The following is an 18482-nucleotide window of genomic DNA, read 5'->3' as shown; positions in this document are numbered from 1 at the left end:
CAGAATGAAGCAGGAACTCTTTGGGGAAATTCTGGTAGTAGAAAACAACTTTCATCCAAAATGTGACAACCACTCATTTAAACTACCTCAAACTTGGCACCGCACTTACTCGGGTCCCTGGCAATACACCCACAAAGTTTAAAGTGCGATGAAATGAAAGGTGCTTGCGATAGGTGAAGAACAGGCTTACAGTTTCCACTTTTTTTGCTTAACAAAAAAATGAGTCTTTCTAACTTTGGGCCAATCTGCAGGACAGTAAAAGAGCTGCCAAGTTAAACCAGGCAACGGGACAATCCCGGCAGCTGAGTATGCATATTAGCCACATTGTTTCAACTTATTAAGCAAAACAGATCAGGTACCTGCTGCATCACTTCCAGCATTGTTGAATGAGAGTGCTCCCTAGTGGTTAAACCCAGAACAAAAAACAAGCAGGCGTTCCAGGCAGTGTGTAATTAAAATACTAATTAAACCCAGCACAAGTCCAAACAAACCGCACACTGTTAAATACAGGTGAAGCAGACAGAAGGCCTGCAGCCAAACATTTGCCTTCTGTTTCGGTGTCCATATGCTATGTCCATAACAGCAGTTGTGGTAAAGGCTTGTGGAGCCACTGTCAAGCACAGACACAGTGGATTAAGAGGAGACCGCTGTATCCATGTAGAGTCCTGGACGAGGTCCAGATTGGTTCTGAGACATCTGCTTCTTTTAGTGGAAAAGGAAAGGCGGCTAATCCTGTGTGGGATTCTGCAGCCTCTCTGTTCATCAAGGCACCAGCCACGTGTTGGTTTTACATCAAAACATCAGACAACTGATATTAAACACATGCAGGATTTTTCTTTTTCCTTGCGTGTGCACATGAATGTTGTATTGTTACAATGTAATACAAAACAGGAAACAGACAGTAGAATCTCAGATGAAAGGAGCCCGCAAGTGTGACAAAGACTGTGTCAGAGTGACTCGTGACATTTCTGTCACTGTTTTATCACTTCTGGAAGACACAAGTTGAATGTGTAATCATTTTTCCCTGCAGCGTGAACATCTGAAAATAAAGTCTGGAAAGTTAAAAAAAGAAAAGACTATAGAGAAAATCAATGAAAGTCAATGAATGAATTAAGTAAATGTGTAAAAAGTAGAAAAATGGAAAGATGGGAATATTTGTAGTGACATACATGAACTGATAAACTGAGCATGAAGTCAAGCTCCACCAGTCCTGGCAGATCAGCCATAGGAACTGATAGCTCAGGTTACATCCTACCAACGTGTTGGTTATTTAAGTCACCAAATGTCCGTCTCAGTCTTAAAAATCATTTATCAGTCAGACTCTAATTGCAGGCATTTTCATAAATTGTGTTGCATTTTCAGATGCACAAAACTTTTTTTTTTTTGCCTGTCCTGTTTGGCTCTTTTGCCATCAGAATTATTGTCTAAAGGCGAAGAAAGATGCCCAACGGATTTACTTTACCAAATTGACCATCCCAGCCTTGCCGTAATGGTCCATTTGATTCACCTTTTATTGTTTATTTTATTTATTTTTTTATTTTCACTTGCTAGATATGGGACAGACTTAAATGACGAAAAGAAAAAGGAGAAAGGAAGAGGGGGAAAAAACAGCGGAGAAGAGGGACAGGGATGAAGGGCAAAAAACCAAAAACCAACTAAATAAGCAGACAAAAAAAATACATATATCGATCACCTGGATCACCTGTTGAGAAAGAAAAAAGAAAACAAGCAGAAGAAAACGAGAGCAATACAATAAACAACATCACAATGATATATGGGAATATAACAGTAAATACTAAATATTAAACATTATTGTGCAGCACGTAATATCGACAGCGCACAGTGTGCTTTGAGGTAGGAGCCAAAAAGGGTGTAGTTTGTGTGTGTGATCACCCGTGTGTACACCTGTGAGCATGGACGCGCTTGTTTTTAAAAGGTTCCTTCATGTAATGATCTGCTAGAGGGTGTGGGGAGCCACAGCCCCGTCCACCAGGGCATGAAGCAGGTATGGAGGAGATCAAGACTCCAGACATCCAGAGGCCCCCAGAACACAAGAGACCAAGGAAGACCAACAGAGGGGCAGCTGCGCCACTATCCCAGAAGGAGCTGAGGAGAGTCCCAGATGAGGGGTCACTCAGCAGCCATGGAGCAGAAGCCAGGGGGGTTGCAGTGACGTGCCCGTGAGCTCTGCCGGCAGCCAGCTGCGCCAGAGTGACCGAGCCCCAGGCCGAGAGGCCGAGGGCACCTCACCCCCGAAGTGGACCGAGCGAGCCCCAGGCTCCAGGCCCCGATAAGCAGCCACCAAGGAGTGAGCCGGTGTGTACCTGGGCGCCCATCCCCGGACACAAAGAACCACCAACGCACCGATGTCTGAGGGCGTCTGCCACTGGCAGGGGAAGTGGTGGGGGGAGATAGGCCTGAGATGTTCCCAGAGAGGTGGCCTCTGATACCCAACCTGACATATAGACACAGACATACAGGCACACACAGATACAAACATCCATTCCCACCCTCATGCTCTCATATGCAATTACTCAACACTCAACCAACGTGGAGACAGACATAGAGAGACACTGTACACACAATAACACTCCCCAAGCGTACTCTAAGAACCGGGTCTAGGTACCTTTGCCCCTGGAGGGGGAAACTGCACCCAGACCCAGGTGGTGTTACCCTTTTCCCTGCGGTGGGGAGAAGCAGACCGCCCAGACTGGCGGATGCACAAAACTAATTGGACAAACAAATGTAATTGTAAGTAGAAGGCTGTTTTTAATAACTGGATGAACATTAGTTGCAATCAGTGGATGTCTAAAGCTGACATTACCATGAAAACAACAATCCTCAGCTCCCCATGAAACCACTCCTCGGTCTATCGTCCAGTTGTTTGAGCCTCTGAAAATGATGCACTATGTATAAAAATGTCTCTAATTCTCAAACAGTTAATAGAGCACTTTTATTAAGCTCCTTGAATTCAAGCTGAAGGTCTGCACTTCAATCACACATTGATTGTTAGATTTAAAGCCACTGTGGTGGGGTACAGAAACACAATGACAACATAATGTATCGCTGTCCAATGATGATCCTGTGGATTTAACTGTATGTGTTTTTATTCATGCCTGCTCAGCGCTGTGCTGCTCTCAGAACAGCACCAAGCTGCCAAATATAGATTAAATTAAGTAGAAAAAATCTTCTTTTGACTGGAGTGATTCTCCTCTAAATTAACTGATGCTCACACCACCAAGTAGACTTATCTACCATTATATATGCAATTAAAGAACGTATCTCGCCGTTAACTTGCACTGTGAGGAAACGAAAACATCTGTAAAGTGGCCACTGAATTAAAACCAATGGTGTGTAGTGTTAGTCTCCTTTACAGCACTATAAAACTGTTTTTCCTCACTACACCCTTGAAGCTCTCAGCCTTCCAAAAATGCTAAATTTGCTGCTGTAAACCTGACTGTCATTTCTTTATTCAGTTACTAACAGTAATGTGTGTCTAACACTAAAAATGATGTTACATGTACATCTAATCCTTCCTAATCCAGAAATCCTGGACCACAAAACTGGACTCGTCTTCAGCTGGTGGCGTAAAAGCAGCTCGAACATCAAAGTGAGGAAGTGCATAGAAAAACACATTTTTAATCGGGTCACATTTGAAGAATCCTCCTGAAGTCACAAAGGCCGGCTACGAGCGTTGTCTCTTGAGCATCTTGCAGTCTCGGGAGAAAGCCTAAGGTCAGCTGTCTGCCCCTTTTCTATACGCTCTGCCTGTGTGGTGCTGGTGCAGTAATTCCTTCCACCCGCATCTCTGTTCTCTAACAGCCTCGCATTTAAAGTCTCTTAAATGTCTGATGCAGTTTCCTTATATAAAGATGTGGACTACAAGACAGAAGGAAAACCCCGGATTGGGTGTAGCTTCTCCTAAGTCCTCTGTTGCATCATTTTAAATGATTCCACACAGTTTTATTATTTGGTGACACTTCTGCACTCAATTTATCTGGTAATGAAAAACATTTACTACCTCTGGCTACAACGGTTTTGAAAAGAACGAGCGGAAAGACCCTCATTTGTTCTGTGAAATAAACCGAGTAGGAGGATTTTGAATATTTTAAAATGATCAACGACAAAGATGCTTTGTGCAAACATAACAATATCAAAGTGATCTGCAGCATAATTTTGCAAATACACTCCATTGTGGAGCAGTGTTTTCACTTGCATTTGGACGATGCTATCATCTTGAGCAGGACTTTATTTGTATTCTTTGGATGCCTGAAATAAACTCCTACGTAGACTGTGCTTTACGCTCACATGCAACCCTCATCATTACATTGCCTCTTACCTTCACCTCCTCCTCCTCACTAATGAATCTCACTAATGTAATCTGATCATCATCGTTACCATCGCCTTCATCTGTATGGATTCCCATTAACATAAATACCACTATAAATCTTCTTTAAGGTTCAGCACAACAATTTCAGCGATGATGCTAAATGGGGAAGAATTATACTTACAGTATTAACAGGTTTCAGTGTGTGCTCCCTCCAGTCCAGCCAGTCAGTGCCTGAATTATTTATAATTTACCTCGTTATTTTTCATTTGTTTACAACAAACAAATTTGTTTGGCACAATACGCATTCGTGATTTAAGCCTGTGTATTTCCTGGCTTGAAAAGTGAAAATGTTTCTTGGTACCTTAACTCAAAGAAAAATCTACTTTGCAGTTCTTTGATTAAAAGTCAGAGGAAACTAAATATATATGCAGTTGGGCAGTGAAGGGTATAATTAGATGAAGCAGCGCTAAATTAAATGACCAGGGGAAAGGTTTGAAGTTAAATTGACTTTTGATTCAGATTAAATTATAACAATGGTGCTATTAACATCGGGAACATCAGAAGGAATAGTGGTGATGCTGGTGGTTACTTTTCACACATTCATTTCTGACTTTATTGTTAATAAAATATGCTTGAAGTTTCCCAAAGACTGAGATTCTCCTCGGAATAAAACAATCCAAGTGCAACTTTAAGGGTAATGGTACTCTTAACCAAGGTCAATAAGTCAGGAAGTACCTTAGAGACTCATTATTTCAGTGAGATGTTATTTTCCATAAAGTGCCAAAAGTGCCCACAAATCTCACTTAAAGCTGCTTTGTTGTCATTTCTGGCCACAAGGGGGCAGTAGCTCAACCTCGAAACTGCACTACAGCAGCTAGCTCTGCTAGCCATATATTTGATATGGCAGGGTTTTTTTTATTACACCTGATGCCCTACCTGTCCCCTACCTATGATCAAACCAGGGATATTATGCTTGTTAGATACTATCCTGTGGAGCCTCTAATCCTGATATAAAGTTCATAAAAATCAAGCAGGAAACAGAAGGAAAGGGATAAATAAGTTCAAACTTCCACTTTGATGGAATCATTTGGACCTCATCTTCAGCCTGCTCGTCTGTTTTGGCATCTACAAAAGCTAAATGGCATTTCTTTACTGCTCCTCAGGCTTTATGCATAAACATCCAACCTCTGCACCTTGTGTTTTACACAGTAAAGCCCCGCACAAACACAAACACAAACACACAAACACCCAAACCACTCGAAACTGACCTCCAGTGATGCCAACAAACACAAATCCAAGCTCATTTTAAATGAAATGCTTTCTATTTTCCTCACGCGCCCACACACACACACACACACACACACACACACACACACACACAACAATCTCATATATTCCCTTAGTGATAGACTAAACATTATTTGATTTAAGGAGTATTCAGCTTTATCGCTGGAACTCTTTTCTTGGTCTTGTTGTAAGGGATATCATTATTTGGAGTCGAGCCCAGTGTCTGCACACAGATCTGTTTGTCTACACTGGGTTCTCGCTCTGTTCATCAGGTAACATTTGCTGCTTTTGTTTTCAGTCTGTTTCGGGTGGGTACTGGAAGCCCACAGTGGGTTTATCTGAGGTTTTCTGCTGGCGACATGAAGCTGCAGCAGCTCTACAGAAAGTCAATAAGAGAAGAAGCTTCACGCTGGCAAACCAAAAAAAAAAAAAAAAAAGCAAGCGATATCTTCCACACAGTCATTTGATACACTGTTGATATGAATACTATGATAATCTCACCAGCTGACTGCCTCACTTCTCTGTTCCTAATGCTCCTGCCCATTTGACAAACGCTGTCCCCTGTCTGATCTAGATCTGACAGGTTTTCAGCCTTGGTATTGAATTTATTTTTCAGAGTCAGTTCCTCTTTAGAAGAAACATTGTTTGAGTCCCTCCCACCTCCAGCCATCAACAGCAGCGGCTGCTTTAGATTCATTAATATTTATAGGCTAACACAGGATTTTACAGGCCGACCTGTCGCGGCTGTTGTAACTGCTGCTGTAAAACTGCATCTTAGATGCCGAAGCACTCCCTTCACAGCTGACTCTTGGCACAGCTGAAGCAATCGAGCCTAAATGCTCACACACACAGAACGACGTGTAGTGATTTAAGTTGAAAATCTGCTCTTGGAGGAGAAGGCTGATTTATTATTATTATTATTATTATTATTATTATTATAATGCTGGGGATCTATCTGCAGTTCTTTGTGTGGCATTTTCCCCTATAAACCATATAGTAATAACATTCAGACAGCCCTCTACATTAAAATGAAGCCAATTTCAGGTCTTTCTGCCATGTAGGTGAGAGGTGATCTTACCCATTAAGGTTAGAGCCACTTTCCCCTTCAGTAACAGTGTCTTCCAGGTCTGTGACCATGAGGGAAATGGTCTGTGTTATGGAGGTGAGCAGGGCTCACCTTGTGCCCTGATGAAAGACATATGCTATTAACAACCTCTGCCTCATCACTTTTATCGGGCAATTGAATCCAGTAGTTTTCCTTCACATTAAAGTGCATGCTCCTTACCTGTGGCTGCTCACACTGTGAGTGAAGTGAAGCCATTTTCTGTGATGCCCTGGTCCAAGTTTATTTGTATAGCTCTTAATCACAGTTACAAAAGGCTTCGCAACGCCCACATTATGGAACAACAAATGTGAAAAATGGGTTTGAATCTGCTGCCACACAGAGCATGGCTCAAATACAATGCTTTAACAGCAGGAAAGACTCAGAGCTGTGGGTTTTATTGCTCATGTATGGACTGGATAAGAAGTGACAGAGAGACTCGTTAAGCAGTGGGTTATATGCTCCCCAGGAAACTTTGAGCCTCAGACGCTTCGTTTTCTGTGTTTTGATTCTCCAGTTTTTGCCCCTTTATTGCTTCGGTTTTGTATCTACGCCTGTGGTGACTGGGCCAGTCAGTCAGGTTGTTGCTGCTGATGGTGTCAACATCACTGAAGCACACTGCCAGCAAGCAAGCCTGCCAATCAATCAGCCAATCAGCAGCTTATCAGCTCATCATTCACAGCATCTTTTCTTATCTGCAAACCTATGCAAAGTAGTAATGACCTAATTAGAGTGACACTCACACTTGCTGGCAGCTGTGCTGGTACAGTCAATGAGGTGGCTCATTGTGATGAATGGTTAGGCGACGGCTTTCCCTGGTGGAATTCTCCCACCTGCACTCGTCAAACATTTGGTTAATTAAGTCAAGAACTCGCGCTCGTCCGCTGAGAGTTTTCACAACCAGATAAAATGAAGTGGAAACAACTCAGCTCCAAGAACCGGCAATGTTTTTACAGCAGGTCACACAGTTGAATCATTTTGCATATCCTTGAACTTTTTCACGATTTTTTTTCTTTGTTACATTTCATTATTAGCCAGCTCCGATTCAATGACACCAATTTGTTTTCACTAAATGAATGTCACTCAGGCACTTTGCTCCCAAAACTCCAGCCTCAAATGCCATTGGCATGAAATTTTGTTGTGATACTTACTTTGCTCATGGATGACAAAGATGATAAATCTTAGTGACCACAGTGGTGTCATATCTCCACGCTTTAGTGCCAAAAATGTTTTTGGGTTTTAGGTAATAAAAATGACTCAGCATATATTTGGATTCGTTATCATGAAATCTGGTTCACGTCCTCCTCATGATTACACACACACACACACACACACACACACACACACACACACACACACACACACATACACACAAACACAAATAAATCTCGTATTTTCTTAACATATTTTCAACATATGAATTAGAAGAATGTCTCTTTCAGCTGCCTGCTCTATTTATAATGACCATGAACTCTATTAGACTTCACACTCAAACATTTACTTTTACACTGTGGGCTGTAGCTTCTGTTGGGCATTGCCGCATGGACTTTGGATGACTCATACAGTATGTCTTTCTACATTTGTTTTAAGACTGAAATGCTGCCTCTAACCAGTTATCCACCCTGCAACACTCCTGTAAAGGTTGTCTATGGTGAGGTCTGGAGCCTGTCTCAACCACCATTAAAATACGAGACGTTTATAGTTTTAAAGATCCATTAGAAATGTGAGGAGAGATGCTGTGGACTCCAATCAGCGGCCGTCTGGCCTCCAGGTTTGGATGTTTCAGCACCGCGGACAGCGCACAGCCTCGCTCAGCTCCTCTCGTCTTATTGATGCTTGATGATTTGTGATTTCCCGAAAGATCTGCCTGACAAAAACAAGTCCTAGGAGAAACAGAGACCTGGTGGGCTTTTCGCTTTTTTATTTAGCTCATATTAAGAATAAGAGGATTATTTTGTTTCCGCCAAAAATCAGTTTAATAACAGGAACACAGGTTACCGCTCGCCTAAATTAAATTTCCTCACCTCGCAGTCACTCCTGCAGAACTGAACTGACTACGAGCCTGAGGGTTTGAAGTGCGTGTATAAAAAAAAGAAAAAAGAAATCATTTCATGTTCCCGAACACCAGTCGCGCTCACGATTGTTTTGATCACCCACCAAAAGTCGCTCACTCGCCTTTCCATTTAACACAACGTCACTGTAAAGTCTCTACGTGGCACCTCAGGCACACTTATAGCCCCTGTAGGAGTGTTCTTGGGGCCTGCGGGTCATTGGTCAACAGGACGCTCGAGCATCTCCGGCTGTAGCAGCCGCCTCCTTCTCTGCCACAAAACCCCGCACACGGCATTCAAGCCGGAGACTTGGCGGACTGCACTCTCTCGTCAGGAGGAAAAAGGAAAAGCAACATAAAAAAAACTTTTGCTTGGGAGTGAGATGGGCGGCTATAGCTGATCTTGGGTAACGCGATCATTGGCTGTATGGATTATCGATAAGTGCAGTGAGGAATGCGTTCTTGTCATTAATTATTTATATATTCCTGTAAAGCGGCGGGCATGCGAGAGAGACGCCGCAGCGGCGAGGATCGCCCGCTCTGAACCGGAGGAGTCACCGGTAGATGATGTCCCAATGTGAGAGTGCTTCCAGAGGAGACGGAGGAGAGGACGCAGGAGGATGAAGAGCGGGGGAGAGGGATCGAGAGCGGCAGAGGTGGAATATAATGAAGTTGAGTGGGAAAGGACTGTGCACCGTCCTCTCCAGCACCCTCCTCTTCGTGTGCGCCCTGAGCGAAGTTGTCGTTGGATTAAGATGCGTCTCGTTGGGATCTACGGTGAAAGCGCATTTCCACCTCGGCTCCACGGCCGGGGCTTTCTACTCCGGGCTACTTGTGGGAATCGGGCAGGTCATGCTGGGAACCGCGCTGGTGTGTTGCACGGACAAGCCCGGCTGCAGGAATTTCTTTCTCCTCGGTGTTGTGGTCTTCTTGTTGGGGGTCCTCACCGCCTTCTCTGGCGCGGTGGTGGACGGGGACACGGCTTCTCTGGTGGAGAGGAAATATTCCCATTACTGCTTCCACTCTGTGGTGCTGAACCCTGCCTGCGAGCAGCTGAGGGATTACCAGCGGAGTTTGGTCATCTCCACTGTTCTCAGCACGTTGGAGTGCCTCCTCGGGCTCATCAACCTGGTGATCATAAAAAGGTACAAAACAGCGCAGTTTTCTAGGAGCAGACAGTGTCAGAGGCAGAGCGCCGGGGCGATCATCTTCAGCGAGGAGCGGGACTGCTCCTCGGTGGATTTCCAGCCGGTGTCTTACATCAACCTGGGTGTTTTTGGTGTGTTTGACGAGACAGGTGCAGAAGTGCAGTGCGGGGGACACCCGTCAATCGAACTGCCGGGATACTCGCCCACGGACCCGGAGCTCAATCATTGCTTCCCTTTCTCCTACCCGCTCCCCAGTGAACTGCCACCCGCATACGAAGACATTTTCCCCGCTGAGGCATGCAACACATAGCCGCTCTGGAGCAGCCCCGGCAGCGCTTCCCTCTGCTGTGACAATCAATGACTTTACGCTTTAAAAAAAAACAAAAACAACCCTTCCTCTTCCTCCTCCAACAACCCAACAAAAAGCAGTAAGTTACACAGGAGGACGGCGGAGTGGATTTTGTTTTCGCCTCATTCCTTCTCACTTTTCTTTTACCTCTGCCTGTTAGCTTATGTTGAACATCACCAATCAGACTGATGTAGATAAACACATCATCCAGGGCCAGACAGTGCAGGCAGATCAAGGCCCATAAAACGCAACAGCTTGCTAATATAACAAAAAGCAGAGTTTGTGTTCTGAATGTTTGCTGTTAACGTTTTTACCTGTGAATAAACTCTATTTAACCTCACCTGACGTCATGGAGCTGCTGGCAGTTTAGATTTTGTGCTGGTGTGTTCACTCTAAACTTCGAGCCTAAAGGTTGCGGGCAGACCTCCTCCAGACTCTGAGGATAGCTGGTGGAGCGTAATTAATGAAAGTGTCGCACATCAATCCAAACGGTAATTTTATAAATTCACGAGAATTCATGTAACCCGCTGGGTAAACACCCGAGAAAAGGCTCCAAAAGGAGTCACATCTTTTCACGTCAAAGCGGGGATCATTTTACAGCGAAACTCTCCTTTGCACGTTTAATCCCATCCAAGTGCAATTTTAGTATTTACGCACGATAAAATAAATTATGTCGCAATTGTTACCACAAAAAAGCACACACATTTCTGTAGCTGCTAGTAAAAAGCAAAAAAACATGAACATATGTGTTTTAACTGTTACAGTTTATTTGTTTCTTTAATTACTTTGTATGAACGTCTTTCTCAGTAGGATAAAACTTGTGAAAATACAGTTAAAAGTCTAAAATCTATGCCCTACTAAACCAAAGGCCATTACAATGGGCCAGATTTCAGACTTTGCTGGCCAATTCTTACCTTATGTTAGCCACACTTAAGTAATGCATTAGTGTTGCACTCCAAAGAGCAGGGTGACTAAAGAGAAAGAAAGACATTATTTTAAAAAACGAGTCAAGTCTAACAATCAAGAGCTTCAAACGCACAGGATCCATAAAGCAGCTGCAAACGTGGATTTGTTCTACCTTCATCAAAGGTTACTCCACTCCATCAGGCTACCTGACCACCTAATCTGACATAACTCTGGTGACATCATTATGACATCATCAGGGGTATTTTTTTTAGCCTCTGGATAGTTTTTCTCAGCTGGCTGCTGAGACCCCATGAGCCGCCTGAGCTTGATATGTAAAATCTGTGGAATTTCCTTTTATAGCAAAGCTTTTGTGAGTGACACAATAGATTATGGTAATGCTGATAATGAGCATGTGAGGTTCAGGAGGAAGCAGGCAGTCTGAGCCTGAATGCGCTTCACTTTCCTTGATTTTTGAAGTAACAGGCAGGTAAATGACACAAAATCTCTCAATTCAAGGGATCAGACCGGCTGTCCGGATGCGATACAGCCCCAACGCAGTAACTCATTTTAACCAATTTAAAGAGTTCAAACTGTGCAGCGCTGCTTCCCATATGATTCCGTGTGATTGGTTATGAAATTATATACTTTCTCCAACCACACAAATGACCGCATTGTTTCTCAGCATGGATCCTCCCTGGAGATTGAAAAGCTTTTCAACCACAGTATTACTCATTTCACTTAACAGCAAGAACAGAGAGTAGACAAATGACAGATCTGGCTGTCATTATTACGTGCCCACCTTTGGACAACGCGTCTCTGTGGAAAATTAAATCGAAATGCTTCCTTTTCCTTCAAATTAAATCCCCTCAAATGAGCATCCGCGGCTGAATGTCTTTCTAGGGGCACTTTGACGAGCACTCTGTGATGAACAAACTTTAAGAAGTACTTCACTGGCTCAGTGTAATAATCCTCCTCTCATCTTTTTCAAAACTGTGTCATGATGCTCTCCACTTACTCATTCTGCTTAGGTTGGGCTTTGCGTGCCAGAGCTGAATAGAGGCTAGGAGGGGGGAAAACATCCTGCTCTTGTCATCTCTCTTAGGTTTTCTGCCTGTAAAATATGTGGCTATGACCTAAGATTATCTGAGCAGCCGATTGGAGAACAAAAGAAGTCTCCAGGGAGCTGGTGCCCTCAAAGTTTCACAGAGTGTTGGCCAGAAAAGGGGAAAACAGAAGAAGATCCAAACAAAGCTAATGGTGTTGGTTCTTTGAAAGTCACCTGCCGTGAGTGTGCATAAACAAAAAGTTAGCACAGAGAAAAAAGACTTTCAAACCAAAACATGATTTCTCTACCACGAATAAAGCTGGACGCTTGCGCTCCACGTCAGCAGTACCACACGGGGCTGGATCAGTTATGTGGCCCGAATGTGTTTCAGGTGGTTTTTGACAAGTGTGTGTTTTATTTTTATTTGAGAGATTTAAAAGTGCAATATGAAGGTTTCTAGCCTTCTCTCTCAGCTCATAAAACCTCAAAATGTAGTAAAGATTACACTACAGGGAGGTGGTGCAATGAAGCAATGCTGCTCCTATTACTTATTTTTTTATTACGCACTGTGATTATTACTTTAGTGAAATGGTCGGATATTCAATAACCAGAGTCAATGAGGTAAATAGGCGTCATTTGGTTTGACGCGAATGCCTCAGAGTTATATTGTTAATGGGCTGAATGTGGCACAAATAAACCCAAAATTTAGATGGTGAAATAAACTCCTGTCTGACGGTACTCTGATCTCCCCTCCTTGTTAAATCACCAGACCTTCAGTGCAGGCTGTTTGCATTTACAGATATTGGACTGAAGATATTTGCCACTTCCATTTTCTAGCTTATTGTCTGGTTAGGCAAGGCACAGACAGAGTGCACAAGGTCACTTATGGCATATATTTAAAATAGCTTTACAAGTCAAATTCTACATAAACATCCCCACGAAATGCACAAAACTGATGATTTTATCTTTCAAATTTGTGGAGCCACAATTATGTAGATACCAGGACTAACATTTTCTGACATTTGCTGATAAAATCTGCTGCACTGATAACACAGAGACCATATTTGGTGGATTTCACTCCAGAAAACACGAGTATTGAAGCAAAGTTTCTTCCAGGAAAGAAGAATGGCTTTTGTTCACACTGAGGTGATTAAACGAAAACCGAGCTGTGTCATGCTTCTGTTCGCTGGCTTATCAGATCTGTTTTCTGAGCTGCAATCAGTGTGCTACACCATATTGCACATAAGTGCATTATGATGTTGCCAAAAGTAATTAAATCCCGTTAGTGTCCAGAAGCTAATTACACATGATCGTGGAAGTGTTCCCATTTCACGGCATTTCATACTTTATATTGAGCACATTCGTCATACAAAATTAATGATGAGCTCACAAGATATGACGCTGTGGTATAAACCGCCCTCTCAAGCAGTGTAAATATGATGCAAAAATATGAGCTTTAACTGGACTAACCAAAGCAATCAGTGACACTTCAGCACTAATGCAGAGGTAATCATTATCCAATTATATACTGCAACATTACTGACATTTTATGCATTCATGAGGCTTTTCAAAACTGTTGGAAAATGCAGCTAATAATACACACTGGAATGTTCAGTGCTTGACATTTACTCTCTACTATTTTTACACTGTGGCATTGCTGTTATTTAGTAAAATACTGAGTACTTCTCCACCACTGCAGCCAGCTTGGTAAATGCTGACTGAACTAAGGGCGATATAATCCCTCAATCCCTGTAAGGTGATTATTATTTATTTGCTTGTCATTAACACAAACATAATAATAATTTAAAAAGGCCAGAGGGGCTGATGGCGCGATATGGCAGCCTCGCCTCTGTCAGTCTGCCCCAGGGCAGCTGTGGCTACAACTGTAGCTGCCTCCACCAGTGTGTGAATGTGAGAGTGAATGAATAGTGGTATTGTAAAGCGCTTTGAGGGCCCCGAAAAGCGCTATATAAATGCAATTCATCATTATTATTATTATAAAAAAATGTAACAGTTAAATAAGTCTTACAGACAAGAAGCTACCGAGACACTGCTCACATCTTATCTACAACGTTTGAGTCGTATGCATATGTACATAAATTTGACCTTTATTGCACAAAAGGACATGAGTGTGATGGTAAAGTGCAAATTGGCTTGAGGATGGTAACAACTGCATTCTGCTGTTAACACAACTTCAGCTCTTTGCAAGCATCTGCACACACAACATGCTCACACAAAGAATCCAGAGTGATGTTGAAACTGGGCGTTTGCTGACCTCAGCCCTGCAGACAGAGATTGTTTTGAAGTCTTTTGGGCTGGTTTTTCACTTGCATGTTTTCGGCTTTGTGTTCAAATGTAAACACTAAAAGAAAGTTTGTGTGTCCTCATTAGGATAGGGATTTGTTTCAGTGTGTGGGACTGTAGCCTAAGGTTTAACTCGGTAACTGGTAATTAAGTGAGAATAAATTTCACCCCATGCTACAAAGTAATGCTACAAGTAGAGTAATGAGTTGCATTTTCTGGGGAGTAACATATTGCATTTATTTATTAATTTTTAAAAAGTAATCAGTAATGTGTAGTACACTACTTTATTTGCATAATGACACCAAAATGTAACCTAATACAGCAGATAAATGAAAAATATAACTTATGGGATTTTAAGATTCTCTACTATATCTAATTTTTGCTACTGAATTAAAAAAATGCCAACTTGGATTTAGAACTACATTAAGAAATTCTAATGTATATTATAATTGGGTCAGTACAGGTAATGAGGAAGGTAGCTAACCTTCAGCTAGCAACAGAAGTTATTAGCTTTATATTGCTAAATTAAAAAATATATCTCTTTATAGGATTTTAAGTCTCTGTACTGTATTTACTTTTTGCTACAACATTTAAAAAATGAGAACTTTGACTTGGAACTACACTAATAAATTATAATACCATGGATGTGTATTGGTAATATAGAAGGTAACCAATTAGCCAATAAGACTTTAAAGCTTGTTTAAAACTTGACAACTTGGATTTAGAAATACAGTAATGGGTATGTATAGTTAATGGGGGAAGTAGCCAACAAGCTCCGTTCACTAACTTTCTGCTTATTCTACCTAGCATCAGAAGCTGAGGTTGTCCATCCATCCATCCATTCATCTTCTTCCGGTTAACTGGGGCTGGGTCGCGGGGGCAGCAGCCTAAGCAGAGAAGCCCAGACCGCCTTCTTCCCAGCCACCTCCTCCAGCTTGTCCGGGGGAACATTAAGGCATTCCCAGGCAGGCCAAGAGCTATAATTCTTTCCAGCATGTCCTGGGTCTGCTCTGGGCCCTCCTCCCGGTGGGACATGCCCAGAACACCTCATCTACGAGGTGCCACCTCAACTGGCTGCTTTCATTGTGGAGGAGTAGCAGCTCTAGTATGAGGCCCTCCTGGATGGCTGAACTTCTCACCCTACCTCTAACTGAGAGGCCAGCCACCTTTCAGAGAAAGCTCATTTCTGCTGCTTGTATCCGATCTCTTTCTTTTGGGCACTACCCACAGCTCGTGACAATAGCTGAGGGTAGGGACATGGATCGACCAGTAAATTGAGAGCTTTGCTTTCCTCCACCCTTTTCCGGTTGAGGACCATGATGTCAGACTTGGAGGTGCTGATTCTCATTCCTGCCACTTCACACCCGGCTGCGAACAGCTCCAGCGCGAGCTGGCAGCCATCACCCGATGAAGCCAACAAGACCTGCAAAAAGCAGAGATGAGATTCTGAGACCACCCAAGTGGAAGCCTTCAGCCACCTGACTATGCTTAGAAACTCTGTCCATAAACTTTATGTACAGAATCGGTGACAAAGGGCACCCAAAGAGCTTCCTCTACCAGGATGACATTGTTCCCCCTGTATCCAAGGTTCAACAAATGGATGGACTCTCCTTTCCAGCACCCTGGCACAGACTTTCCCAGGGAGGCAGAGGACTCTCCCTCCAGTCCCCCTTCATGAAGATAGGAATCACCACCTCGGTCTGTCAATCCAGAAGTACCGCCCCTGATCTCACACATTGCAGAGACGTGTGAACTCAGACAGCCCTACAACATCCAGAGCCTTCAGGAACTCAGGGCGAACGTCATCCACCCCAGGGGCCTTGCCACTAAATAGCTGTTTAACTGCCTCAGTGAACTCACCCCCAGTGTTGGACAAGTCGTTCCCCTCTTCCCCAGACTCTGCTTCTTCCACAGAAGACGTTTCAGTGGGATTAAGAAGCTCCTTGAAGTATTCCTTCCACTGCCCAAAATTATCCTCAGTTGAACTCAGCAGTGCTCCACCCACAGTGCACACAGTGCAGGTAGAGCATCGCTTTTCCCTCCTGAATTGCCTGACGGTTTGCCAGAATCTCTTCCAGGCAGTCTGAAAGGTTTTTTCCATGGCATCTCCAAACTACTCCCACACCCGAGTTACTGCTTCAGCGACTGCCTAAGCCGCGTTCCGCTTGGCCCATCAGGGCCTGTCGGCTGCCTCCGAAGTCCCACAGGCCAACCAAAAGCGATAAGATTCTTTCTTCAGCCTGATGATTCCCTTCACCTCTGGTGTCCACCATCTGGTTTGGGGGTTACCACCATGATTGGCACCAACCACCTTGCGGCCACAGCTCAGTGCAGCAGCTTCAGCACTGGAGGTGCTAAACACGGTCCATTCAGACTCGATGTCCCCAGTCTCCCTTGGAATGCTGTCGAAGCTCTGCCGGTGGTGGGAGTTGAAGATCTCACAGACGGGGACCACTGCCAGGCGTTCCCAGGGAACCCTCACTATACGTTTAGGTACCCGAGGTCTGTCCAGCATCCTCCCCTGCCACCTGATCCAACTCACCACCAGGTGGTGATCAGTTAACAGCTCTGCACCTCTCTTCACCTGAGTATCTCGAACATATGGTCGCAGATCTGATGATACGATTACAAAATCGATCATCGATCAGTGTTGGGATTCCATATAACCGTAGGGAGCATTAAATATTTTTTTCTCAAAATAATCTTTTGAAACTGTGATCATTATCTCCACAAAAACAATTTTGTTTCCTCACTGGCTGTTTTCCAGGCCACAATAAAGAAACTCTAAATTTAGTCTGATTTATTTTTATCCAGCATGTTTCTCCGTGTTGCTGAGCTTAAATATCAGCTCCATCAGATCCGATTACAATTTGACAAAGTGCGTTCACCCTTACAGGTAATAGAGGGAGAGATTAACTTTCTAAAAAGTCACCACTGTGGGAGCATTTTATAACATGCTTTCTATTCAATTCAATTCAATTCAATTCAATTCAATTCAATTCAATTTTATTTATATAGCGCCAAATCACAACAAATGTCGCCTCAAGGCGCTTCATAGATACAGAGAAAAGCCCAACAATCATATGACCCCCTATGAGCAAGCACTTTGGCGACAGTGGGAAGGAAAAACTCCCTTTTAACAGGAAGAAACCTCCGGCAGAACCAGGCTCAGGGAGGGGCGGCCATCTGCTGCGACCGGTTGGGGTGAGAGAAGGAAGACAGGATAAAAGACATGCTGTGGAAGAGAGACAGAGATTAATAACAGATATGATTCAATACAGAGAGGTCTATTAACACATAGTGAGTGAGAAAGGTGACTGGAAAGGAAAAACTCAATGCATCATGGGAATCCCCCAGCAGCCTACATCTATTGCAGCATAACTAAGGGAGGATTCAGGGTCACCTGGTCCAGCCCTAACTATATGCTTTAGCAAAAAGGAAAGTTTTAAGCCTAATCTTAAAAGTAGAGATAGTGTCTGTCTCCCGAATCCAAACTGGAAGCTGGTTCCACAGAAGAGGGGCCTGAAAACTGAAGGCTCTCCCTCCCATTCTACTTTTAAATACTCTAGGAACAACAAGTAGGCCTGCAGAGCGAGAGCGGAGTGCTCTAATAGGGTAATATGGTACTACAAGGTCATTAAGATAAGATGGGGCCTGATTATTTAAGACCTTGTATGTGAGGAGCAGGATTTTGAATTCAATTCTGGATTTAACAGGAAGCCAATGAAGGGAAGCCAAAACAGGAGAAATATGCTCTCTCTTTCTAGTCCCTGTCAGTACTCTTGCTGCAGCATTTTGGATTAACTGAAGGCTTTTCAGTGAGTTTTTTGGACATCCTGATAATAATGAATTGCAGTAGTCCAGCCTGGAAGTAATAAATGCATGAACTAGTTTTTCAGCGTCACTCTGAGACAGGATATTTCTAATTTTAGAGATGTTGCGCAAATGGAAGAACGCAGTC

At 43.3% G+C, this 18482-nt stretch overlaps 1 protein-coding gene across 1 annotated transcript; it reads left to right on the top strand.

Annotated features, from left to right (window-relative positions):
* Positions 1-9012: 9012 nt before the first annotated feature.
* On the top strand, positions 9013-15386 carry tmem271 (transmembrane protein 271). Its single transcript, XM_035912304.2, has 2 exons — positions 9013-10345; positions 15329-15386. Exon 1 carries the CDS (start codon positions 9436-9438, stop codon positions 10225-10227), a length of 792 nt encoding a protein of 263 aa, XP_035768197.1. The 5' UTR covers positions 9013-9435; the 3' UTR covers positions 10228-10345; positions 15329-15386.
* Positions 15387-18482: the final 3096 nt, after the last annotated feature.

Source organism: Neolamprologus brichardi, chromosome 2, assembly GCF_056152115.1.
Source record: "Neolamprologus brichardi isolate AB-2024 chromosome 2, ASM5615211v1, whole genome shotgun sequence".
NCBI lineage: Eukaryota > Metazoa > Chordata > Actinopteri > Cichliformes > Cichlidae > Neolamprologus > Neolamprologus brichardi.
This window is presented reverse-complemented; position numbering and strand designations above follow the sequence as displayed.